Source organism: Polypterus senegalus, chromosome 8, assembly GCF_016835505.1.
Source record: "Polypterus senegalus isolate Bchr_013 chromosome 8, ASM1683550v1, whole genome shotgun sequence".
NCBI lineage: Eukaryota > Metazoa > Chordata > Cladistia > Polypteriformes > Polypteridae > Polypterus > Polypterus senegalus.
This window is the reverse complement of record NC_053161.1, coordinates 165809422-165837127: the sequence shown is the minus strand read 5'-3', so window position 1 is coordinate 165837127 and position 27706 is coordinate 165809422. Positions and strand designations below refer to the sequence as shown.

The window sequence follows — 27706 nt, the reverse complement described above, 5'->3', positions numbered from 1 at the left end:
AAAGTGAAGGTCTAGAGGACGGTAGTGAGACCAGCTGTCTTATATGGGTTGGAGACCATGGCACTGACCAGAAAGCAGGAGACAGAGCTGGAGGTAGCAGAGTTAAAGATGCTAAGATTTGCATTGGGTGTGACGAGGATGGACAGGATTAGAAATAAGTATATTAGAGTGTCAGCTCAAGTTGGAAGGTTGGGAGACAAAGGCGAGATTGTGTTGGTCTGGACATTTGCAGAGGAGAGATGCTGGGTAAATTGGGAGAAGGATGCTAAGAATAGAGCTGCCAGGGAAGAGGAAAAGAGGAAGGCCTAAACGAAGGCTTATGGATGTGGTCAGAGAGGACATGCAGGTGATGGGTGTAACGGAACAAGATGCAGAGGACAGAAAGATATGAAAGAAGATGATCCGCTGTAGCAACTCCTAATGGGAGCAGCTGAAAAAGAAGAAGAATCAGCACATATCCGTTTTAACATTTTTTTTCTTCTTTTTTCTTTTGTTGCTTCCCTTTAGTGTGAATTCTAGTGTGTTGCTGAAGATTACTACTGCTGGTGAATCCTTTTCCACATTCTGCACAGCAATACGGCTTTTCTCCACTATGAACTCTGGTGTGTCTCTTAAGGCTGCTACTGCTGTAGAATCGTTTTTCGCATTCAGAACAGGAATATGGGCGTTCTCCAGTGTGAATTCTTCTGTGTTTCTTAAGATTAATTTTTCTCGCAAAACATTTTCCACAGTCTGAACAACAATGTGGCTTCTCGCCAGTGTGAATTGTTTGGTGAGCCTGAAGATTGCCTATTTGTGAGAATTTCTTGCCACATTCAGTACAGCAATATGGCTTCTCCCCACTGTGAGTTCTTAAGTGTGTTTGAAGACTGCTACTGTAACCAAATTGTTGGCCACATTCAGTACAGCAGTATGGCTTCTCTCCAGTGTGAATTCTTGCATGACTCCGAAGGTAACTCATTAGCGAAAATCGTTTACCACATTCTGAACAACAATATGGCTTCTCTCCAGTGTGAACTCTTCTGTGTTTCTCAAGCAGGCTGCTGCAGAAGAAGCGTTTTCCACATTCGGTACAGCAATGTGTCTTCTTTCTTGGAGTACTGTCCTGCTTGTTATTGTCATTAGATTTTTGATTAAACTTTTTCTTCTGCTCTTGTAAGAGTGACAAAGCAGATGAATTTGTATTGGTCATCTGTTGTCGAGTGAGCTTTTTACCTGTCTTGGTTAGTTTCACAACAGGCAGAGACTTCGAGTGCAAAGTGGACGGTGGCAAAATCTCATGTCCAGTAATCAATGCTATAAAAACATGAAACAAAAAATGTTGAGACATCAACACAATAGAATATAAACAAACACATACATGTGGTATATAAAGTACAGTATTACATAAAGCTCTGACAAAGACATATACTAGTTGGGATAAATATATTTGACATACATCTTACCCACTAAGAGAGCTTCAAAATAAAAGACTCTGGGCATCATAATAGATTTGGGGAGCCAGATACGCTAGCAAGTTTACACACAATCCCTAGTTAGAAAGGAACAATCATTGCCAATTCAGGCTAGTTACTTATTGGACAGTTCCACTTGTCAGTTCTCCTTATTCACAGGGCAATCATTAAGTTCTCAAATAACAAGCCAGGGGTTTCTTGGACATCAGCATGGGTGACCCTATAATAATAATGGATTCCTCAGAGTCCATATGTGCAAAGCAGATGACTTTTGCTTATTAGGCTAAAGCACAGTTTCATTTACACTTGACTCCCTTAATATGGTATGGTCTCTACCTACTTAATTGTGGTGATGGACACAAGGAGCAGGTTACCTGGCTTAAACTTATAATCTACATCTTGCAGTTGCAAAGCCATTTCTACTTTTGATGTATACGAGACGATAAAGTTTTGACATGTACTTTTGCAATGCCGATTTTGCAAAAGATTAGCTTCTGTCGACACAGTTTCATTACGAGTTTAAAGATTTTGTCTTTCATAGTACAAATGTTTTGTTTCAATTCAGTATGGATTCCAAAAATCAGTAATATCAAGTATTATGCTACCATTGAATGTCTAATGCAAGAGAACAATACACTGTTGGAGATTCAGTCTCACTTCCTCAAAATTTACTACCACCAGTGCACTTCATATAACACAGTCAAATCAGCTGCAGAATTCCACGATAGCAGGACATGCCATGGTGATGTCCCAAACTCTGCTCAGTTGTCGAACAGTGACAACAGACAAAAACATTTCTGCCATAGCTGGAGAATCAAAGGGTGACATGAGGTAACGGGCAAGATAGGGATCAGGTCTGGTTCTGCCAAATCCATTCTTCATGAACAACTGAAAAAGGTCTGTGCACATTGGGTGCCTAGGATGTTGGCCTCTAAAATGAAGCACCACCAAATATAGTATTATGGAACAATTGAAACAACATAAGCATGGTGATTGTTCAACACCAAAGAAATTCATGGTTCAAGCCAGTGGCAGCAACATTATGTGCCCAAGTGTTATGATAAGGGCTGTCACACACGCGCAATTAGGGGACAGTCAGCAGGCTCGATCATGTATGTAACTCCAAGGAATGGGGATCCGAATCACAGTATTAATGCTTTTCTCTCATTTTCATCTAGAGAAAGATGCCTGAATAAAAAGTCTGTACCTCAATGAGTATACCAATCTCCAAAGCATTTCCGCACCACGAAGAAAACGCTCTGTTCCAGCCCAGGGAATCACCTCACTTCCGGTCCCATCCTGATGACTTCAGTTCCGTCCCTCCACTCCTGACATCATCTGCAGCTCCATCCCTCTTTGTCACTTCCTTTATTTGATTTGTTCCTCTATAAAAAGCTTCCTGACCCATTAGTTTTTGTCAAATGTGTCAAACTTTTTGTTGTACCCTTGAGCTTGTGGCTGATTACTGGAACCAACAACCAGTATACATGGGAGGCTCCCCAACCTTTAATCTGTCTCACTTGCTTGATTTATCACAGGGCGTACTGCATACTAATTATGTGCTTCATTCAGCCCATCAGCTTGCCAATCCTACTAACCTACTTTCTCCAACACTGAGCACATTCAAAACCTGACTCAAAGTGTTTCTGTCTACAATATTACTTGGTAGTTTATTCCTGATGTCAATGCTACTTAAAATGAAGAAAAAACATTTGTTAGAAATATACTCTTAGCATGCTTCCATCTGCATCCCGTGTTCTTGTTGAACTCATTTTAAAGCTACAGTCGGGATCCACTGTACTAATTCCCTTCATAATTTTAAACACTTCAATCATATCGCCTCTGAATCTTTGTTTGCTTAAAGTGAAAACATTCAGCTACATCAATCTTTCCTCCCAACTCATACCTCTTGGACTGTGGGACAGCAAGTTACAGAATTAAATGATGCAGCATAAAATAGAAATGTAAACATTGGCAAGCATGTAAAACTATAAAGAGAGACTATAAAATTTCTTCTTTCGGCTGCTTCTGTTAGGGGTCGCCACAGCGAATCATCTTCTTCCATATCTTTCTGTTCTCTGTATTTTGTTCTGTTACACACACTACCTACATGTCCTCTCCCACCACATCCATAAACCTCTTGGGCCTTTCTCTTTTCCTCTTCCCTGGCAGCTCTATCCTCAGCATCCTTTTCCCAATATACCCAGCATCTTTGAAGACTTTGCCTTCTAACCACCCAACCTGAGCCGACCCTCTAATGTACCTAATCTGGTCCATCCTTGTCACACCCAATGTAAATCTTAGCATCTTTAACTCTGCCACCTCCAGCTCTGTCTCCTGCTTTCTGGTCAGTGCTACCGTCTCCAACCCATATAAGCATAGCTGGTCTCACTACAGTCCTTTAGACCTTCCCTTTCACTCTTGCTGATATCCATCTAACACAATTCATTCCTGACACTTTTCTCCACCTATTCCACCCTGCCTACACTCTCTTTTTCACCTCTCTTCCACACTCCCTGTTACTCTGTACTGTTGATCCCAAGTATTTAAACTCCTCCACCTTCGCCAGCCCTCCTCCCTGCATCCTTACCATTCCACTGACCTCCCCCTCATTTATACACATATTCTGTCTTGTTCCTACTGATCTTCATTACTCTCCTCTCTAGAGCATATCTCCACCTCTCCAGGGTCTCCCTACTATCGCTACAGATTACAATTCCATTAGCAAATATCATAGTTCACGGGGACTCCTGTCTAATCTCGCCTGTCAACCTGTCCATCACTATTGCTAATAAGAAAGGGCTCAGAGCCGATCCCTGATGTAATCCCACCTCCACCTTGAATGCATCCGTCGCTCCTACCGCAGACATCACCACTGTCACACTTCCCTCATACATATCCTGTACAACTCTTACCTACTTCTCTGCCACTCCCAACTTCTTCATACAATACCACAACTCCTCTCGAGGCATCCTGTCATATGCTTTCTCCAGGTCCACAAAGACGCAATGCAACTCCTTCTGGCCTTCTCTATAAAATTTCCACCAACACCTTCAGAGCAGAAATTGCATCTGTGGTGCTGTTTCTTGGCATGAAACCATAATGCTGCTCACTAACCTTCACCTCACTTCTTAAACTAGCTTCCACTACTCTTTCCCATAACTTCATGCTGTGGGCTCATCAATTTTATTCCCCTGTAATTACTGTAGTTCTGCACATCCCCTTATTCTTAAATATCTGCACCAGTACACTTCTGCTCCACAACTCAGGAATCCTCTCACAAGATTCCATTAAACAATCTGGTTAAAAACTCGACTGCCATCTCCCCTAAACACTTCCATGCTTCCCCAGGTATGTCATCTGCACCAACGGCTTTTCCATTCTTCATTCTCTTCATAGCTGTCCTTACTTCCTCCTTACTAATCGGTTGCACTTCATGATTCACCGTCTCCACATCATCCAACCACTTCTCTCTCTCTCTCTCTCATTCTCTTCATTCATCAGCCTCTCAAAGTACTCTTTCCAACTACTCAACACACTCTCCTGGCTTGCGAGTACTTTTCCATCTTTATCTTTTATTACCCTAACTTGCTGCACATCTTTCCCAGCTCAGTTCTTCTCTCTAGCCCATAGGTCCTTTACTCCCTCCTTAGTGTCCAACCTCTCGTACAACTCACCACATGCCTTTTCTTTAGCCTTCGCCACCTCTCTCTTCACCTTGCGCCTTATCTCCTTGTACTCTTGTCTACTTTCTGCATCTCTCCGACTATCCCACTTCTTCACCACCCTCTTCCTCTGTATACTCTCCTGTATTTCCTCATTCCACCACCAGGTTTCCTTTTCCTCTTTCCTCTGTCCAGATGTCACGTCAAGCACCCTTCCTGCTGTCACCCTTACTACATCTGCTGTAGTTTCCCAACTGTCTGGTAACTCTTCACTACCATCCAGTGCCTGTCTCACCTTCTCCCTAAACTCAACCTTGCAGTGTTCCTTTTTCAACATCTACCATTTGATCCTTGGCTCTCCCCTCACTCTCTTCCACTTCTTGATCTTCAATGTCATCCTACAGACCACCATCCTATGCTGCTTAACCACACTTTCCCCTGCCACCACTTTGCAGTCTCCAATCTCCTTCAGATTGACTCTTCTGCATAGGATATAATCTACCTGTGTGCATCTTCCTCCACTCTTGTACGTAACCCTATGCTCCTCCCTCTTCATAAAATACGTATTCATCATAGCCATATCCATCCTTTTGGTAAAATCCGCTATCCTCTGACCTTCTTCATTCCTCTCCTTGACACCATACCTACCCATCACCTCCTCATCTCCTCTGTTCCCTTCACCAACATGTCCATTGAAATCCGCTCCAATCACCACTTTCTGTCCCTTGGGTACACTGTTCATCACTTCATCCAACTCAGTCCAAAAATCTTCTTTCTCATCCATTGCACACCCAACTTGGGTGCATTTGCACTAACAATACTCATCATCACACCTCCAACTTCCAGCTTCATAATCATTACTCTGTCTGACACTCTTTTCACCTCCAAAACACTCTTGACATACTGTTCCTTTAGAATAACCCCTACTCCATTACTTCTTCCAATCCGCACCACGATTTGAATCCACTTCCGATCCACCTGGCCTTAATCCCTTTCCAATTAGTCTCTTGCATACGCAATATATCAACCTTCCTTCTCTCCATTATATCTGCCAACTCTCTCTCCTTACCAGTCATACTGCCAACATTCAAAGTTCCTACCTTCACTTCCACTGTCTTTACCTTTCTCCCATCCCCAGACATGTCTTCGCCCTCTTCAATTTCTTCTTCTTTAGCCAACTGTAGCCCAATTTCCAACAGCAACCTGTTGGATAACAGTACTAGGGGCGGTCATTATTCACTTGGGCTCGACCAATCTGGTATAGAAATTTGTATTATTGTCCGCATATTAATTTGGCAAAATTTTACACCAGATGCCCTTCCCTACATAACCCTCCCCATTTTTCCGAGCTTGAGAACGGCATGAAGAAACACACTGGTTTGTGCATCCCCTGTGGCTGGGTTAAGAGAGTAGAAAATGTCTTTAGTAAAATCTTAGTGAAGTCAGGAAAGTGCTTACACTAGACAGGTGTAGTAATGTCACATATTTGGTTTATTCTGAAGAGGGAGAGAGAAAGGATTTTACTGAATAGGATATACCGAAATGGGGAGAGCCAAGTTACAGAGAGTGAAACAGACACAGAGGGATGTGAGTGGAAAAAAAGGAAAATGTGAAGAACTAGAAATATGAAAGTCATTTAACTGAAGACCAGACAGTAGACAGAAAAAATAAGCACATAACACTGAAATCATCTTATATATAAACATTGACACGTGTCTGTCTGTGTGGCCTGGAAGTGTGAGGCTACAGCATGAAGCTAAAAGAAAGCAACTCTGTCGGCAAAGTGAAACCGCTGATGAAAGACAAACTCGCTTAGCCACTAATACACAAGTGAGGCAAGTACATCGCCAAAACGAAACCTCCGAGGAGAGAGAAACACGCTTAGTCGCTGATATAAACAAGGGGCTTGAGCATGTCCACAATACGAAAATGGGAACTCGGCACTTCAATTTTTTTTTTTGGGACAATTTCAATTGTTTCTAAGAGCTCAGGCTTTTTACAGCATGAGCTTACACAGCTAGTTTGAAAATATAAAATCCATTAGGAACAACAAAAAACTAACACATAACATCAAGCAGGTCTGTAGCTTTTTCGAATATACCAAACCATTTAAGATTCTTTTAAGAGTCACCCTGGATTTACTAAGGAGCAAAAAGGTCTCCTGAATGAGAAAAAGAGCTCTCAAATCCAGTGACAAAGAGGTTGTGAAGGACATTCAACGAGTGCAAAAGAAAAAAGTTGAGTGAAGGAAAGGCAGCTTACAAAGCTAAAATAGAAAACAAACTTGATCAGAATAACATGAAGGATGACTGGAATGGACTGGGCATACTTATTGGACTCAAACAATCCAGGGCTCAGGTGCTAAAAGGGAATGTGGAGAAAGCGAACAACCAGAACCATTTCTTTTATAGATTCTCCCTCCCACTGCAACCTTCTAATGACCAGTCTCCACAAACCATCCCTACTACTTTACAGCTCTTACTGTTTCAATTAGAATGGCAGGTGATGAGTCCACCTCGGATCAACAGTGTGGGCTGATTTGAAGTCTAAAACAGATGAGTAATTCTCAGTCCTTCACTTTCTTGTATATGAAATATAGGTAAATTATTGTAATTATCCAAAAATTCGATGTTGAGATTTTCATGAATCTTGACATTTTAGACCTCCCTGACTTTCTTGTATATAAAGAATAAGTAAAGTATTGTAAGCTTCCAAAAATTCCATTATGAGATGATTTTGATGAATTTTAAACGTTTAGACCTCCCTAAGTCCGAAAATACCATTATTGGAATTGTGTGTGTGTGTGTATATATATATATATATATATATATATATATATATATATATATATATATATATATATATATATATATAACACACGATAACTTGAGTTTGCTTTCACTTAGGTCAACTAAATTTTGCATACAGGTATTAGGTACAAAACATAGATTTCGACCAACTTTTGGGCTATTTCCTCTAACCGGAAGGGATACTTTACCTGAACACATACTTTTTTTGTTCATGCAGCTACAGAGTCTGATTTATTCAACTTTACTTTTATAAAAAATTGCTCAATATATTATTAATTTGATTTATTGCTGATGGTTCTTTAATACAAATATAAAAATATAATCATTATCTTGTGGTTTACTCCTCAAATATCTATCCCATATCTGAGTATATGAGAAGTCTAGGGGAGACCACTCCCGATTTTGTTTACTTCTCTTCACTTTCCTTCCAAGTATTTAATTAAACCAAATAGTGCATGATAAATAAAACACAGGTCTGAATGGTAACAAGCTAAATTGAGAAATGCTGGTCTCTTTTGTCATTTGCATGTTATTGCTAATTAGGAGCAATTAAAAACCAAGAATACAGCTGATTAAGACTGAAGTAAGCAATAAGGGTTCAAAATCTTAATGAGCGAGACAACTAAAGTGAAGCAGAAGTGTTACTGAAGCAATAAGTGCTTTTTATTAAGCACCAGGGTCGGAAAAAAAAACCTGCAGCCACTGCAGCCCTCTAGGAACGATTTTGTCCACCCCGTTATATACCACCAGTAATGGCGTACTGCATGATAACGTGCAGTGAATACACTTGACTTATAGTTTCCATACTTTCTCTGTACGTTTAGCATTCGTTTGCTCAGAGGTTGATGCGCTTGCTGCTTCCTGAGCAGCTCTTCTTTTCTCCACCCTGCTGGCCCACTGCTTCTCTTCTTCCGTCAGCATCATTTCGCATTAAAACTGATTAAGTTAGTTTTTGTGTTGCCATTACTTAGTACATTTTTCTTAATTTTTCACTTAATCTGCCTCAAGAATGATTAAAGTTATGAAGAGGTAGGGGAAGTGACTGCGATGTTGGTAAGGATGAGAACGGTGCGCATATGCATGTGCCGCACGGGCGCCCTGCTGCGCACTGCCAAGAGTCGATTCTACAGTAAAATAAAAATCATCACCCCGAAAGCGGATAGTAGACGTCACTTAGTATATGTGTACCAAATTTCAGGTCAATAAGTGAAACGGTTTGCGAGCTACAGCCGATTTAAAATCCTGGACAGACAAACGAACAGCCACGGTAGCGTATTATATAAGATAGTGTGTGTCTGTGTCGGTATATAAATATTTATTTCTGAAGCTTACATATAAAGCCAAATTTCCATCATGGATAAATAATTTTCTGTCTATCTAGTTGGTCATGAGGTGTGATGTAACTTCAGATATTGTTAACGATATTTACCCATCCAGCACATTTAATCTATGATGGCAATTGTCAAGTACTTCTTTCTACAAGGCACTGTATTTTCCATTATTTTCTTGTCGTATATGACATGCAGGTAGGCACCTTAATTCATCTTTGCCCTCCTTCAATTAATTCTTAGCTACTTTGTTCCAACACTAGAATTATCAGAGCCTATGAAAAAACTCGTAGATCCATCCCACCTTAAATCGCTTCTTAAAACCATTCTCACCTCTCTGCCAGCGTCTTTTGTAATCTAAATGTGCTGATAAAGAAAATCTGCAAGTAGCCGGCTATTCCATCCACCCACCGACTTAGAATGTGCATGAACTTCTCCCAGCTCATGCCTTGATTGATTATCTGGGAGTGAAGTGGAGTTTTAGAGTGGAAATAATAGATCGTTATTTGGAATACACGCATTTCATGTGTGTTCTGTTTCTACAGTAATCCGTGTAAACACATTTTTAAAACAGAAACTTTTTCATATTGTAGTAGTAAATGACAAAATGTAGGCATAAACTATATAATGTATGAAGCCCGAAGTCCAAATATCAAAGAAACACTTTCACAAAAGGTACAAATATAATAGAAGTAGTATGCTTTTATTCAAAAATATAACTGCAGAAAAAAAGCCGCCTTAGCATGCCACATTGACACACACTTACCACAACTGCCATGGTAGCGTAATGGTATCAGCTGCGGACTGGTAATCAAAAGGTCATGAGTTCGATCCCGCACGACTCAATTTTGAGAAGTAAACTGTTCTTATTACTATTTTAGAATAAAAACATACATTTGATTTCAGTGTGTAACAGCCGGTGTAATTTATGATACTTGTAAAGGTTAGCTTATTTTTTTTTTTTATTCACTTTTCATTCTCTCAGTCATGTTCAGGATCCTTCCCTAACAACGGACACTGCTGTTTTCACATAAAAATGCGCTATAGCTCTGCAGTGTACTTGTGACTGCATTCTCATACCAATGCTTGCGAACTGAAGTGCCTGCGTGCTCTTTTCGTGGCATTACACGTCTATTTTTTGAGCATGCCCGTGTCGCTCAAACACAGGAACATATGTTGGTGTACAAGTATAACAAAACAAGTGCACTTTTATTCAAGACTATAACTGAAGAAAAAAGAAAGCAAGTTAAAGTAGGCGGTTGATACGACAGCTTGCGTGGTGCAAAGCTAAGAACTGCTGATTTCTGATCCTGCTATATAAAATCCATCACATTCAAATACTAACAGTTCTCACACACCCTTCCTTCATTTACGACATGTGTACTTGTTGCAGTGTACACACCTCTCTGTGCTATGGTTCCTATTACACTGAATGAGCACCTGACACTTTCTTCCCTACATAAATAACATTTGAGCTATAGCGCATCTCCAAATAAATCACGTCTTTATGTGAAAACAGCAGTGTCAGATGGGGAGGGGGGGATCGTGAACGCGACTGAGAGAATGGAACCGAATTTTAAAAAAAAGCTAACCTTTTTATTTATTATGCAATTATCATGCATTTACACTGGCTCTTACAGACTGACTGAAATCAAATGTATGTTTTTATTCTAAAATAGTACAGTACATGCATTACTTGAAAACGAACAGCATCAGATCGGGCGCATATTCAAACCCGATCTGGTGCTGTTCGTTTTCAAATTATATTGCATTAGTGCGATGATGTTTTTACATATATTGTCTCTTTCATTCACCTTGCAGTTTGTAATGAGTGACCGTGTGTTTTTTCCCCCCGATCTTGCCAGTTCATACATTTTGCTGTATGGTAGTATCTGCTGCGCTCCAAATGGCGAAACTTACCAGTACGCCACGAAAGCTGTTGTAACATTCTTGAACCTTTTATGAAAGTGTTTATTGATGTGTTTTTACTTCGTTGGAGAGAATTTTGTGTTCATTGTTCAGTAAGGACAGTGCACACCTCAAGTTTTTTATTTTCACCACTGCCTTTGGTCTTGGTTTGTGGGACTGGAGGAGTTGTGTTTGTCATCTGGGATGGTAATTTAGAATTGCTGCCGTTGGAACTGACAATTCATAGGATACATTTAAGGAGGTATTCCCAGTAATCAACATGTCAGTGATTTCTGGGGATTGAGCTCACCGCTTTGCAGCACTGCCCTGAAGCTTGCTCTTTCTTTCAAACTTTGTGCTGCCTTCTGCCCTCCTACTCTCCTCTGATGGACAAGGACTAACCTTACTCATTTGTACTGCAAGATACAGGGGTTAGCAGTGAATATAAATTGTAAAAAGTGATTTTTGATCAGTGGTCTCAAAAGGTAAGGTCTCTACTTAAGGACTTATGTGAACGGCGTGTAAAATGCCCGAATACCCCTTTAAGAATATAACTCGGAGTGATGTGTGGTTCAACTTACTGCCCTGTTTGCTTGGCTCTGGCGGTAGAGTAAAAGTGTGAGTAAGTGATTGGCCATACTTTTATCATTTTGGGAGAGGTGAATGGAATCCTTCTGAGTTTTTTAATAAATAAAATTAATGCCTAGCTGCTCAATTAATAATTAATACAGTTCTTGTTCATAAAAAACAGCATTTACATGTCCACTGCTACTCCCACACTCTCAGATTGCATTCCCACACTCACCCAAAGCATCACTACTTGTACAGAATTTGTCTGAAATCCTCCTTTACGGAAGAAAAGCAGCCTGAGCCTAAAGAACCAGAAGAGTCCTCCACCACCACCGCTGAAGCCTGAACCCTGACTAACCTGTGATCATCAGCCAGTTGAGTGTCTGTTACACAGTTTTAACAGTGGTAGTGCATTCTCAGACAGCATGGGTGGGCTGAGCATGAAAAATGTCTGAGGTGTGGCGGATGGCTGGGGCCCATGCCTGGCCAGGATGCCTTTATTATGGAAGGACCGGGAGAGAAGCAATATCTCCCCTTGGACACGAGAGATCAAACCCCCTGGATTGCATCGGGGCCCGTGGACACCGCCTGGGGGTACCTGGACAGTTTTAGAGCCCTGGACTGCAGCACTTCCACCACAACCGGAAGTGCAACCAGCAGAGGATCCAGGAGCACCTGGAGTGCTTCCGGGTGCCCATGCAGCAGTTCCGCCACACCAGGAAGTGCTGCCAGATGATCGTAAAGGGAGCATCTGGAGAATATCCAGGTGCAGTATAAAGGAGGCCACCACATGCCAGAGTCGGGAGGTGGAGGACAGAGCTTGTGGGAGAGGAGTGGAGGTGGCAGAAGAAAAAAAAAAAAAGAGAGAGAAAAGGACTGGGCATTAACTGCTGTGGAGAATTGTGAGCATTGTGCGCTGTGAAAAGGCAACAAAAAAGAAAATAAAAGCGGGTGCTTTAGAACTGTGTGGTGTGCCCATCTGTATTTGGGTTAGAGGGCTGTCAGACACCCGATCTTGCACATGGGGTTTTTCGTTTTTCCTTAATTAAATGTAATTATTTCAAAGTGCTATAGTGGTGGAAAATGACTGGATATGGCATCCCATAATAAGCCTATCATTGCACTTTGATCAGATTTACACTACAATATGGGACTATTCAGTGTTTCAGTACAGTATATCATATATAACCGTCTATGCATGCATGCGCGTGTGTGTGTGTGTCTGCCCGTCCCGGAAGTGAGAGGTGGAGTCGGGGTAAGGGCTACGCCTCTGAGGAAACAAATTGTCTTAGCCGCTAATACACAAGTGACAGGAGCACATCAGCAAAACGAAACCTCTGAAGAGACACTCGCTTAGCCGCTAATGCACAAGCGATGTGTGCACGCTGGCAAAACAAAACCTCCTGGAGAGAGGTGCCAGAGTAGTTTCTTTCAATTTCCTGATATCTCTACATTTCAATTTATTTTCTGACAATTTCAATAGTTTCTAGGACCCTGAGGTTTTTTACAGCACAGGCTTACACAGCTAGTGTATACATTAACATACAAATTATGTTAAACATACAGTAAAATAGAATTAACTTCAATTTTAATATAAACAGATCATGTCTTTGCTCTTTGTACTATTAAAACAAAATATGGACAGTTGGCAATGGAGGACAGAAAAACTTCAGACGACAGCTTTAATAAAGTAAACACACTTGCAGGAAGTATTAAGAGACAAGGTCACAGTGCTGATGATCTCTAGCCTATCCCCCGGCAGGCACTCTCCACTATTATAAATACATATATCTAATTTAAAAAAAAAAAGCAGTTAGGTCCCAGGCTCACAAAATCTTAATAAATAATAAATATAATAATAAATACAAACAAGAGCTTAGGCTGTTCAAAAATGGCTACACTTTTCTGAGCAATTTACAAAAAGGAAACTGTCCTCAGTTTTACCCATAAAGTTTTAAACTTCCCTGCATTTCCAATGCTCAGCTATAAAGCTTGAGACCTGCCTTACAGACCACACCGACAGAACCTAAAACTTAAAGGTATTTTTAATCTGGGCATACCTTCTCCAGACTGGTTTGGTGATGGCTGATCTTCCTCAGTTCTAACAGATGAATTTTTCTCAGTCCTCATCTCAGGGATGATAGATATCTCCTCGGCTTCTTCTTTAATGCCCACAGTCACCAGTTCATACTCCTCATCCGAGAGGCTTAGACTCTCCTGTTCAGAGTGGTCAGACTCCCACTCACAGTCCTCTTCCTTAACAATCACAGTCATTACCTCCATGGTGTTTAGGTCATGCGTGTCCTCTGTCACATCCATCCCAATGCTGCAGAAAAAGGCAGCAGATCTTCCTTCCTTGCTGTTCAAAAAAACAGGATTTAATTTCTTAAACATTTCTCCATTAAGATATAAACATATGAATTTCTTTTTATAGTCAAATCATCGGACACTTCAGAGAACTCACACTGTGGCAGGGGAATCTCAATAGCTCATCAATTTTCTTATCAAGTGAAAAAAAAAAATGGCCAATAGCCTTACAGACGACCACCTCACACAGTTGCGGCCACCAGTACTCATTACTATGGTGTTTTATGGTAAAAGTACAGATTTACTTTATGCATTTGTTTAAAATATGTTTATTGATTTTCTATGACACGGTTGTAGAAAAAAAAAAAAAAAGGGAAAATACTGGTGTGACAAGCCATCTTTCTCTTTCTCTCTATCTATACATACATATAAAAGGCAAAGCCCTTACTGACTCATCACTAATTCTCCCACTTTCCATATACAGTGGTGTGAAAAACTATTTGCCCCCTTCCTGATTTCTTATTCTTTTGCATGTTTGTCACACAAAATGTTTCTGATCATCAAACACATTTAACCATTAGTCAAATATAACACAAGTAAACACAAAATGCAGTTTTTAAATGATGGTTTTATTATTTAGGGAGAAAAAATCCAAACCTACATGGCCCTGTGTGAAAAAGTAATTGCCCCTGAACCTAATAACTGGTTGGGCCACCCTTAGCAGCAATAACTGCAATCAAGCGTTTGCGATAACTTGCAATGAGTCTTTTACAGCGCTCTGGAGGAATTTTGGCCCACTCATCTTTGCAGAATTGTTGTAATTCAGCTTTATTTGAGGGTTTTCTAGCATGAACCGCCTTTTTAAGGTCATGCCATAGCATCTCAATTGGATTCAGGTCAGGACTTTGACTAGGCCACTCCAAAGTCTTCATTTTGTTTTTCTTCAGCCATTCAGAGGTGGATTTGCTGGTGTGTTTTGGGTCATTGTCCTGTTGCAGCACCCAAGATCGCTTTAGCTTGAGTTGACGAACAGATGGCCGGACATTCTCCTTCAGGATTTTTGGTAGACAGTAGAATTCATGGTTCCATCTATCACAGCAAGCCTTCCAGGTCCTGAAGCAGCAAAACAACCCCAGACCATCACACTACCACCACCATATTTTACTGTTGGTATGATGTTCTTTTCTGAAATGCTGTGTTCCTTTTACGCCAGATGTAACGGGACATTTGCCTTCCAAAAGTTCAACTTTTGTCTCATCAGTCCACAAGGTATTTTCCCAAAAGTCTTGGCAATCATTGAGATGTTTCTTAGCAAAATTGAGACGAGCCCTAATGTTCTTTTGCTTAACAGTGGTTTGCGTCTTGGAAATCTGCCATGCAGGCCGTTTTTGCCCAGTCTCTTTCTTATTGTGGAGTCGTGAACACTGACCTTAATTGAGGCAAGTGAGGCCTGCAGTTCTTTAGACGTTGTCCTGGGGTCTTTTGTGACCTCTTGGATGAGTCGTCTCTGCGCTCTTGGGGTAATTTTGGTCAGCCGGCCACTCCTGGGAAGGTTCACCACTGTTCCATGTTTTTGCCATTTGTGGATAACGGCTCTCACTGTGGTTCGCTGGAGTCCCAAAGCTTTAGAAATGGCTTTATGACCTTTACCAGACTGATAGATCTCAATTACTTCTGTTCTCATTTGTTTCTGAATTTCTTTGGATCTTGGCATGATGTCTAGCTTTTGAGGTGCTTTTGGTCTACTTCTCTGTGTCAGGCAGCTCCTATGTAAGTGATTTCTTGATTGAAACAGGTGTGGCAGTAATCAGGCCTGGGGGTGGCTATGGAAATTGAACTCAGGTGTGATACACCACAGTTAGGTTATTTTTGAACAAGGGGGCAATTACTTTTTCACACAGGGCCATGTAGGTTTGGATTTTTTTTCTCCCTAAATAATAAAAACCATCATTTAAGAACTGCATTTTGTGTTTACTTGTGTTATATTTGACTAATGGTTAAATGTGTTTGATGATCAGAAACATTTTGTGTGACAAACATGCAAAAGAATAAGAAATCAGGAAGGGGGCAAATAGTTTTTCACACCACTGTAGGTGAGAAGCTGAAATTTCGCATGCTCATTCTTTGCAGTGTAGTTACAAAAGTATGTTTCATGTTCTATTGTAACACCCAAGGGGGAGAAATGGGTGTACCCCCTAAGCTGTATATAAAGATAGGGGAAACTCCTCCTCACTATTTCTGCGACTAATAATATACGTAGGAAGCCCAAATTTCCCATGCTCATCCTTTACACTCTAGTTACAAACGTTAAGTATGTTTCATTTTGCACCACGCCCCATAACGAACTTTCAAAAATACTTCTATTGTCCCAAAAGGAACACACGCCAACGAAGTTAAAGCATGTCTAAAGTCTTCATAACTATGGCCTAGGACCAACGTGCTTACCTTAATAAACTGTAAAATCAATAACAGTCTCTGTCTCCTGGAGCCTCATGTATAAATGGTGCGTATGCACAGAAATGTTGCGTAAGAACATTTCCACGTTCAAATTGCAATGTATAAAACCTACACTTGGCGTAAAGCCACATACTTTTCCACGGTACCTCATACCTTGTCTTACGCAAGTTCTCCGCTCGGTTTTGCAGACTGGCGCCACCCAGCGTCAAAGCAATGGTACTGTTCCTGTGTGGTTACTCTTTATTTTCCTGACGCGGCTTTATAAATACACAGAAACTAACCGCATATTGTTTATTAGTGTAATGCATCTGATTGTAATTAACTTGTAACAATATAATGGTCCAGGGAATAGCCATAGTATTCCAAATACCATAACTGCTTTAGCGTTGTTACTCTCACTGCACCTTCTTCTTTCAGCTGCTCCAGTTAGGAGTTGCCACAGCGGATCATCTTTTTCCATATTACTCTCACTGCACCACTCGGAGTATTTATATCACTGTATCTGAGTGTGAATCACAGCAGCAGCTGATCGGAAAGAGAATTAACAGGATACAGTTTCAAGCACACGCTGCCTCAGCCACGGCAAAACGCTTCAAAGCCTTTCCTGTACGGACCTCGCAGTTCAGAAACAGTTTCATCCCAAGAACTTTAAACACGTCAATCAGTCCATCATGTGCTCCTTGTAGAACTGTTTGTACTCATAAGTACAATTACCTCACTGTAAACTTGCACTTCAGTGATAATATTGCACAACCTGAGCCACTTTATAAAGCATGTATTTACATATGATGACCATATCATTTTTAAGATGAAATGCAGCAAAATATGTTGATTATATTATACAGATAAAACTAACCATTTAAATAATCTGTATTGTTAATAATTAAACATGTGAGGACACAGTGCAGCAGCGCTAGCAAGTTCACAGATTGATCCTGATTGATTGCTGTATGCTGGAAGGATAGATGGATAGAACAATTAAACATGTACTACGAAGATATTTCAATGTTCCTTAAAAGTTTTGAAGAATCGTCGTTTAAGCTTACAGATGGCTTAACGTCTATTACAGAGCTGATTGTGTGGTGATTGGGTATTTGGAGAAAGAAAAGTAAGGACAGCAATTAGAGGTTAGTAAGTTTGAAAGAGACATTACCGCCACCGTGTTCCCATGTTTAGTAACATGCTTTCATTCCGATCATCATGAAAAAGATATCACGTATACATCTTAGTAATTTAATTATTCAGACAGCTGTAATATTAGAATGTAATGGATTCTGTGTCCTGTCGGAGGAAGAGAAAGCCGGTTTAATAACTACGTAGTGATTCACACACAGAGCACAAAGAAGATCAAATACAAAACAAAGCATTTAACGTGTTACTTTAATTACGATGGGATTTGAGAAACTAGTAAATTAAACAATTTTAAGATGATGTTTATGATGTTCTACTTTAATGACAAAATAAACTACATGATAAAAGTGAAAATTTCAAGATTAAAATTGACATTTCCTGCTTCTTTCTCCACTGTGTGCCTTTTTTTTTTCTTCTGTACCCTAATAAGCTTTCATACGACACTCAGACAGTGGGCTATGACTTGCCTTTTCATGGCGACTTTGATATCTGACAACTTCTTTTTTTATTTGGGGTACTGTGAGACTTTGTGGACTTGAGCTTTCGAGTGTCTCCGACACGCTATGTCACTCGATCAACTTCCTTTTGTTGACTATACCACGGTTTATTTGAAAAAATAGTATGTTTTTCCTTTGCCTCCACTTGGTATTCGCTGAAATTCTTATATTTTCCCCCGTGCTTTTTCCATTGTCTTTTCACAGAAGGCTGAGTTTAAGGGCTATTTATATAGATTTGCATATTCATAGAGGCGTAATTCTGGGAGGAGTTGGGGCGTTACATAAAGCGCGTGCACGAGCGTTACTTTTCATGCTGACTGGGATTTATGCAGCGGAAGAATGTGGAAGTTGGAGTACACACAGATTCCTGCATCTGGATTTTTCTGTGCATAAGCACATTTTGGCTTTTGTGCTTACGTCATGTTATAGTGCGAATTCTATGCATGGCGTTATGCATGAGGCCCCCTTACAAACCCTTCTTGAAAATGTTTACCCCAACCTACGAAATCTGCATGAAAATGACATCTCATGGTTGAGGGAGAGTGCTATTCTAACACCAAAAAAAATAACATGACTTCACATATAAACACCATTCTAATTCAGAAACAAAAACATACAAGTCTGTCGACTCTGTTGTAGAACTAGAGGATGCGGTGCACTATCCAGTAGAGTTTCTTCACACTCTCAATCCTCCGGGCATGCCTCCGCATACTCTACTTTTGAACGTCGGCGCACCAATTATGTTACTACAAAACTTACAACCACCAAAACTTTGTAACGGCACCAGGCTTCAGATCAAATCTCTGCACAAGAACCTCATTGAGGCAACTGTCTTCACCGGAACTGACTCAGGGGAGACTGGATTTATTCCTCGCATCCCTCTCATACCCTCTGACCTCCCATTCCAATTCAAACGCCTCCAATTTCCAGTAAGGGTCTGCTTCGCTATGACAATTAATAAGTCACAGGGTCTGACTCTAAAAAAAGGTCGGCATTGACTTGACACAAGATGGCTTCTCAGATGGCCAACTGTACATTGCATGATCAAGAGAAAGCTAAGCGAATAGCTTGGTCCTTTTACAGCCCAGGGTCAGAACTGCAAACGTTGTTTACAAAGAGATCCTTACATCCTAAAAATGTGCACTTCTCATACACAACATTTACAATCATAAATTATACTCTTTACAATCATGAAATTCACTCTCAATACTAAAATAAGTCGACGACAATTACATCGACAATCATGTCTCTATATCTCTCTCTCTCTCTATATATATATATATATATATATATATATATATATATATATATATATATATATATATATATATATATATATATATATATATATATATATATATATATATCTATCTCTATATATATATATCTCTCTATATATATATATATATATATATATATATATATATATATATCTATATATATCTATATATCTATATATATATCTATATATATATATATATCTATATATATCTATATCTATCTATCTATATATATCTATATATATCTATATATATATATCTATATATATATATATATATATATATCTATATCTATATATCTACAGTGGAGGAAATAATTATTTGACCCTCACTGATTTTGTAAGTTTGTCCAATGACAAAGAAATGAAAAGTCTCAGAACAGTATCATTTCAATGGTAGGTTTATTTCAACAGTGGCAGATTGCACATCAAAAGGAAAATCGAAAAAATAACTTTAAATAAAAGATAGAAATTGATTTGCATTTCATTGAGGGAAATAAGTTTTTGAACCCCTACCAACCATTAAGAGTTCTGGCTCCCACAGAGTGGTTAGACACTTACTCAATTAGTCACCCTCATTAAGGACACCTGTCTTAACTAGTCACCTGTATAAAAGACACCTGTCCACAGAATCAATCAATCAAGCAGACTCCACACTCTACAACATGGGAAAGACCAAAGAGCTGTCCAAGGATGTCAGAGACAAAATTGTAGACCTGCACAAGGCTGGAATGGGCTACAAAACCATTAGCAAGAAGCTGGGAGAGAAGGGGACAACTGTTGGTGCGATTGTTCGAAAATGGAAGGAGCACAAAATGACCATCAATCGACCTCGCCCTGGGGCTCCACGCAAGATCTCACCTCGTGGGGTGTCAATGGTTCTGAGAAAGGTGAAAAGAATCCTAGAACTACACGGGAGGAGTTAGTTAATGACCTCAAATTAGCAGGGACCACAGTCTCCAAGAAAACCATTGGAAACACATTACACGCAATGGATTAAAATCCTGCAGGGCTCGCAAGGTCCCCTGCTCAAGAAGGCACATGTGCAGGCCCGCCTGAAGTTTGCCAATGAACACCTGAATGATTCAGAGAGTGACTGGGAGAAGGTGCTGTGGTCTGATGAGACCAAAATAGAGCTCTTTGGCATTAACCCAGCTCGCTGTGTTTGGAGGAAGAAAAATGCTGCCTATGACCCCCAAAACACCGTCCCCACCGTCAAGCATGGGGGTGGAAACATTTTGCTTTGGGGGTGTTTTTCTGCTAAGGGCACAGGACAACTTAATCGCATTAACGGAAAATGGACGGAGCCATGTATCGTGAAATCCTGAGCGACAATCTCCTTCCCTCTGCCAGGAAACTGAAAATGGGTCGTGGATGGGTGTTCCAGCACGACAATGACCCAAAACATACAGCAAAGCAACAAAGGAGTGGCTCAAGAAGAAGCACATTAAGGTCATGGAGTGGCCTAGTCAGTCTCCGGACCTTAATCCAATAGAAAACCTATGGAGGGAGCTCAAGCTCAGAGTAGCACAGAGACAGCCTCGAAACCTTAGGGATTTAGAGATGATCTGCAAAGAGGAGTGGACCAACATTCCTCCTAAAATGTGCAAACTTGGTCATCAATTACAAGAAACGTTTGACCTCTGTGCTTGCAAACAAGGGTTTTTCCACTAAGTATTAAGTCTTTTTTGTTAGAGGGTTCAAAACTTATTTCCCTCAATGAAATGCAAATCAATTTCTATCTTTTATTTAAAGTTATTTTTCGATTTTCCTTTTGATGTGCAATTTGCCACTGTTGAAATAAACCTACCATTGAAATGATACTGTTCTGAGACTTTTCATTTCTTTGTCATTGGACAAACTTACAAAATCAGTGAGGGGTCAAATAATTATTTCCTCCACTGTATATATCTCTCTATATATATATATATATATATATATATATCTCTATATATATATATATCTCTCTCTATATATATCTCTATATATATATATATCTCTATATATATATATATATATATATATATATATATATATATATATATATATATATATCTATATATCTCTATATATCTCTCTCTCTATATATATATATATATATATATATCTATATATCTCTCTCTCTCTCTCTCTCTCTATATATAAAATAAAAATGTTTGTCCGCATTTCACGAGTGAACTATGTAACAGATTTAGATTGGGTTTTTGTATTTTTTTTCCTATAATTTGCTTGAACATTCCTTTTGATTTTGCAACTTCTCTCATCACGCTAAGTATTATAGTTAGCTTGTGGTACACTGATTTATTTACACGAATCTGAGAAACACACAGTGGGTTCCTGCTCAATCACGCTCCAGCCTCGGTGTGTACCTTACTTCCGCTTAGCTAGCGAGCGAGAGAACTACTTAATTTAGATTTAGATCGTGTTTTCTATAATTTGCTTGAATATTCCAGGTGATTCTGCGACTTCTCTCATTTGTGTGAAGTATCATAGTTCACTTGCAGGAACGATTTATTCGCACTAATCTGAGACAGAGGGGAGGGGGAGGCGTGACGTCAAGAGTGGGGAGCCGGACAGGGCCCTTCTCACTCACGCGCCAGCCTACATTTGAATCGGTCTACCTGTCGCCACGATTTGGAGCCCACCTTGCCTCCGCTTAGCTAACGATACCTCTTTGTTTGTTGATTTTTAAAGTTTGTCCACTTTTACTAATATACAGGCGGAGCCATGGGGGACAGCTAGTTTGCCATAAAAGGTGAAGTGAAAATATTACTCACTGAGACAACAGAAATAAATGCTGTTGTTGCTGCTGCTATTCTCCCATAGCTTGTGAAAGGCTCACCAAGTCACAGTCCCACAGTCAGAGGCCGTCTTTCTCTGGTAATCGAGTGGGGTTTTCCTTCAAATAAGGAATAGCGTTTAGTGTAAACAGTCAGGGCTGTGGAGTCGGTAGATAAATGCTCCGACTCCTCAGTTTCTAAATCTTCCGACTCCTCTGTATGTATATACTATGCTAATGTATTTTCTACATCCATTGAAGGAAAGGAAGGCAACATACATGTCATTTCACCACAGAACTACTGGCTAGGAAGCCAACACTCTACTATAATGGCAGATTAAAGACAAACACAATTGATTGGCGGCCGCAGATTGCGGGTGTCCACATGGACGGGCAGATCCAGCTTGCCGAAAATCTCGACCACCGCCCCCATCCAAAGTAATGTGATGCCTCTGTCTGCTGCAGTGGCTGTCTCTTCTGTCAGCCAGCCGGAAGATTAGTGCATTGTGTCACTCACCGGCCAGCTGATCAGCAGAACGAGCCTCTGCTGGAGACAGGTATGGAGATCTGTGTTCTCGGCTCCTTCGGCCCCCTTCACTAGCGCATAGCGAAGGGCAGCCGACGGAGCTGAGAACACACCAGATGATTTTTCAGGCGTTTGACGCGTGATGACTCGTTGAACGGCCGAAAAATCGGCAGTGCATCTGTAAATGTATGGGGGGCTTTAGGCTAGGTTCACAGTTCCCTGTAACAGTGGAACACGACACAATGGAAAGCGGTGCCGCACCTTACCTGTGCATTACATCCCATATAGTGACGCATACAGTCAATGAAAAGCATGCTTCATGGTTACTTGACATGTTCGTTTTGTGGTAACATTATGCACTGCATGCATTGGGCGTTATTCTTACAGCAGAGAAGTAGTTCATTATGACTGTTTGTGAATTGGAACATTTCAACTTACTTTTTTAATTCCCATTTAAATTTAGTAGGAGTCGGAGTCGGTTAACTTTTTGCCGACTCCGACTCCAGGTACCCAAAGTTGTCTCCGACTCCACAGCCCTGTAAACAGTACTTGTTATTTACATCACCCACCATCCAAACATTGATGCTGGATTAGTCAGGTTTACTTTAGTTGTACTGAGTGAAACAGCATCAACATTTTCTCAGAAATAATTGCTCATCAATGGTAATGTTCTGATTGTGGCTTATAACACATGAAGCGGTTCCTCACAAAGCGTCTGATACAACTGCAAAGCTGTCAGTACGCTATGAGGCACTAATTATGAAAAGATCCTTTTTGTGTCAACATTTCAGTACACATGTACTCAAAGCATACAGCGCCAATGGAAAAAAAAACACATTCTATATGCCTTCCAGCTTCTGCAGAATACTACCTCATATACATGTGTCATTATCTTCATGTAGGACGATTAAAGAAAGTTGACCATTAATTCTTGCATTTGTGTACATTGTCAGGCTGCTGCATCTCTGAAAACATTGTAATAGAGCGGTCATCCACTGATGTTTTCCTTCTCCATATTAAATTGACGCCGACTGTGTACTTTGCATGTTATATTGTCTGAAAACATTGTGATCTGTTTCATTTAAGGTTTCTTTAAAAAGTCCTTCTAGTAAATGGACCTTGTAATCAATGTCAATTTTGGCAAAATTTGCAAGAGTTTCCGGTATTATGCCGCTGAAAAACTAGTAACCTACTTACAAAATTGACTGCCATTCATAAACTCGTTTTGAGGAGTTACCGCTGATTTAACAGACATAATTATTTTCCATAAGGCGCTCTCACTCTCTCTGGGGCAATAAACATATTACTCATGAGACAAGATCACTATTCAAAGGCAAATGGTTTAAGAACAACATTGTATTAGTACTGATAAAAATTAAGATGTGACTGCCTATTCCAAACTTTGTTGAAAATGTGGGACTCTCCCTTCAGTAACACAATAGAAAAAGGTATATGTCTGTATAGTGCTGGGCGATATGGAAAAATCATATATCACGATATGGGTTATTTTATATCACAATAACGATATATATCACGATATACCACCCACAATAAAGTACGTTTCCAGTTATTCTCTGAAAAGTTTGACACAAATATCATTGCATACTTTTTTTTGCAACTTTATTTTGAAGTGACATTTAACTGAACTGTCACAAAACCACAAGATGGAGTTTCTTTGCGAAAAAAGTTCATTTTTATTCTTGATTATCACTTACATAAAGGGTAGAGTATGCATTGCATAGCGACAAGACATTATCATTCATTTGTCATAGCCTATTTAATGCAATATTTTCTTTAGTAATTGATAAAATTAGGTTAGAAACGATAGAAATGATAGAAGAGAAATAGGACGATAGAAAAGTGTCTATCGTCCCCACGATATATATCGTCATATCGCCCAGCACCATGTCTGTATATCAGTTTTTTCCCATTTAATGAAAGGTAATCACATCACTGGACACTTCATTAGATGCTTAATTGTCTATAAATGGTTAATATGAAGGAAAATAATTGAAACAATTTTACCAGGTGCTTAATAAATACAACTGATCCTCCGGTGACATTTCACTGTTTTACTTACCAAAAGAAGCACTGCCGATCAATCGGAATAAGACAATGGCAACGTAAAACTTTGCACAGAAACAATCTGGTTAACAAAACGACTGTATGAGGAGTTCCTTGATGCAAGCGATGCTTCGGTGTTCAGTAAAGGAGCTACAGAATTGATTGAGCACTTAGGTTTGTGTGTTTGTCTTCCATTTTTAGCAAGATCTTTTCTTAAACATGGAGAAATTGGATGTCAAGGAGAAATCTCTCAAAGTTGCTACATAGCATTGCATTTTGAAGAAGTCTCCTTAACATTAGATGAACACGAACTCATTATAATAGTAGCTACATTTTATAAAGAGAAGAAGAGACTTCCAGAGGGGATACCATCATTTATTTAGTTTGTACACAATGATAGATTAAATACCCAACAACACTAACAATTTTGCAATGTCACCGAAACAAAAAGTATACAGTATTACAGTTAATGTAAATATAAACGATATTAGTACTCCGGATTTTACAATTTATTTCTATTTTATCCAGTGTATTAAGAACTCATCAAAGCTTATACATTTCCGAAATGTTCAACGCAATTAATAAAAAAATGTAATAATTAAAAGGCATCCTAGAATTCCTCAAATATGAATGTGACTTAAATGGAAGAATCCAAATACATCTCCCATAACTCAACGGGAAAATGAAATTTAACCTTGTCTCTCTGCGGAACTGTTCACTTTTCTGTGCCTTTTTGATCTCACCTTGCATTTTGACTAAACTTTGTGTTACTGTAACTTATTATGTAATAGCGTAAAATAATAAAGAAATGAAAGCGCCGTTTCTGCGTTTAGTCGCCTTCTTCTCGAGTTCAAACTCTTCGGCAATATCCACAGGGTGCTGACTGCAGGAATAAACGGCATATAATGAATATGAATTGGCCGTGTGCCTGGGTGCATTGAAGCAGAAATGAAAATATACAACGCGAGGGGCGGTAAACCACACACAGAGGACAGTGAGTGGCAAAGAGAAATTCACTCGAGCAGGGTCCTTAAGACTCCGCTTGTCTGCGATTCACGTCGCGTAACTCTGACTAAAGTGAATGGAAACATCCCACACTCAAAAAGTGACGGCCCCGAACTCGGATCCCATACCTTCTGCCTCTGGGTGATACGATAAACAATCCAGACTCAACAGCTAGCAATTATTGCCCTCTTAAGTGCTGTAATATAAAAACACTAAATGCATGCCAACATCTATTTTCGTCGCTCTTGATGGCGTCACACGGCACGTCTTGGCGCCTGCTGTTTACGTGCGCGCACGCTATTACGCTCATTTTAGTTTGCATGAAGATGCGCGCGGCCGCCTGCCTTTTCAGTCTGTGCTTCCTTTAAATCGGAAAAGGAATTTATGAAGGATTAGGAAAAACTCACAGATAAAAAGTATGATCTGCGTGACCATTTCGTTTTATTTCAAGACATAAAGCTGGCTTTTGCTTAAACGTGTGTAATTATTCAGGTCCTAATATAAAATAAAGTTTCCGTTTTAAGCGCATTTCTTCATTCTACTCAGATTTAACATTAGCTTTTCGAAAATCGTTCGATTTCGTTATCGCTCCATGTGGTTCCTTCGTGACATAATAACTGTATTAAAATCAGTTCTAAAGCGATCACCAAAGTGAATAAGCAGACAATCCCTAAAACGAATCGGCCGACTGTTTTAATAAAGCAAGCAGCGAACTGTGTGAGCTAGTGAAGATTGATGGCGCCTGCCAGCATTTGAAATGCAATTGCTAATCTTTTATTCATTTTTTAGCAGTGGTTAAGAACTTTTAAGTGACGTGCTGAGTGACGCCATCCAAAGCGACGGATTCCGAAGCCATGCCGCTAGTAGCTCGCATTGCGGTGAATACAAGAAGAAGAGGCAGGAGTGCAAACGAGTTTAGAAAGAATCGCCGACACAGAGACACCTGCCAATAAACAAAGAAGAAAAAGAGACAGACAGAGGGTAAGTGCTCGGGGTTTTGGGGACACCACCTTGTGGGTGTGTGAGTTTTCATTCGCTCTACTGCATGGGGCTTCAATCACAAGTGAGCAGCGCGATCGTGCCATCAAGACAACCCAGGCTTTGTCCGGGTGAATCCACCTGTCGTTTGTGTCCCCGGTGCACTTCACGTTATCGAGTACAGTTTGTATTCCATGGCGCCCTCTAAAATTCATTCCATTTCATGTATTCCTTCAGCCCAGCTGGGGGAACAGAAGGAATGAATGGGCTCTCAGTATGTGAAGTACTTATTTTTTAACGGAGACAGTGGTATACAAATATTTTAATAAAAAGAGCATGAGTTTTACACATTGTAAATACTGTATAGGGTGGTCCAGATCTAACTATGCAATTTTCATTAGGCTATAACTTAAGTTTATTACATAGAAAAATCCTGGACCATCGAGAAGTGTGCGAACTGACAACATGAAGAATCGTCTTCGCGCCGAACTGGAATCGTCCCCGCATAAATCCAAGTCATCCAGACGATCTGGATCTGCATGACTAGATCTGGATAACCCTGTATATGACTGATTGACTAGACATGTAGATTATACGACATAATGTTCGATTTTGCTACCTCTGTTTTGCCCGAAAACGAGGTTATAGAGGGCCGCAATGGCTGCAGATTTTCTAACCCTTTTCTTAATTGGTGACCTGTTTTTGCAGCTAATTAACTTCTTTTGAATTCATTTCCATTGACTTGCTTTTGAAGACTCGGACCCTTTAATTGTTTCTTTTTCCTTAAATAGCAGCCAAGCAATAATGAGATACAAAATGTGACCATCAAACTGTGTACATCGTACAATATCCGAAAATCAAGAAAGATTAAGGTCTCAAGAATGATGATCTGCTCAGGTCCTCTAAACATTTTAACAGTGGTCTTAGAAAAGAGAAAATCGACAATTT

The 27706-nt window shown here is 39.9% G+C and overlaps 2 protein-coding genes and 1 long non-coding RNA gene across 4 annotated transcripts in view; 2 read left to right on the top strand and 1 right to left on the bottom strand.

The window, feature by feature from the left end:
• LOC120534684 (zinc finger protein 208-like) overlaps positions 1–27706 on the top strand; it is a 139471-nt gene that overhangs the window by 94200 nt on the left and 17565 nt on the right. The window lies entirely within an intron of this gene.
• LOC120533320 (zinc finger protein 239-like) lies at positions 444–26015 on the bottom strand. Of its 2 annotated transcripts, none has more exons than XM_039760160.1 (3): positions 25909–26015; positions 13796–14094; positions 444–1296 (listed from the first exon to the last, which is right to left on the bottom strand). In XM_039760160.1, exons 2-3 carry the CDS (start codon positions 14052–14054, stop codon positions 464–466), a joined length of 1092 nt encoding a protein of 363 aa, XP_039616094.1. In that variant the 5' UTR covers positions 14055–14094; positions 25909–26015; the 3' UTR covers positions 444–463. The 2 variants fall into 2 exon arrangements, with proteins under 2 accessions (XP_039616094.1, XP_039616095.1); XM_039760161.1 differs by having other exon boundaries at positions 13796–14090.
• Positions 26102–26765, top strand: LOC120533380. Its single transcript, XR_005634484.1, has 2 exons — positions 26102–26196; positions 26570–26765. It is a non-coding gene; the product is annotated as an uncharacterized LOC120533380 (long non-coding RNA).

Bases quoted from the DNA above. Each gene is read 5' to 3' on its own strand.
- LOC120533320 (XM_039760160.1), bottom strand. From the start codon at position 14,054: ATGGATGTGACAGAGGACACGCATGACCTAAACACCATGGAGGTAATG. The intron at 1,297-13,795 runs GTATGCCCAGAT...ATGTTTTTATAG, and splicing joins ACCAAACCAGTCTGGAGAAG to CATTGATTACTGGACATGAG.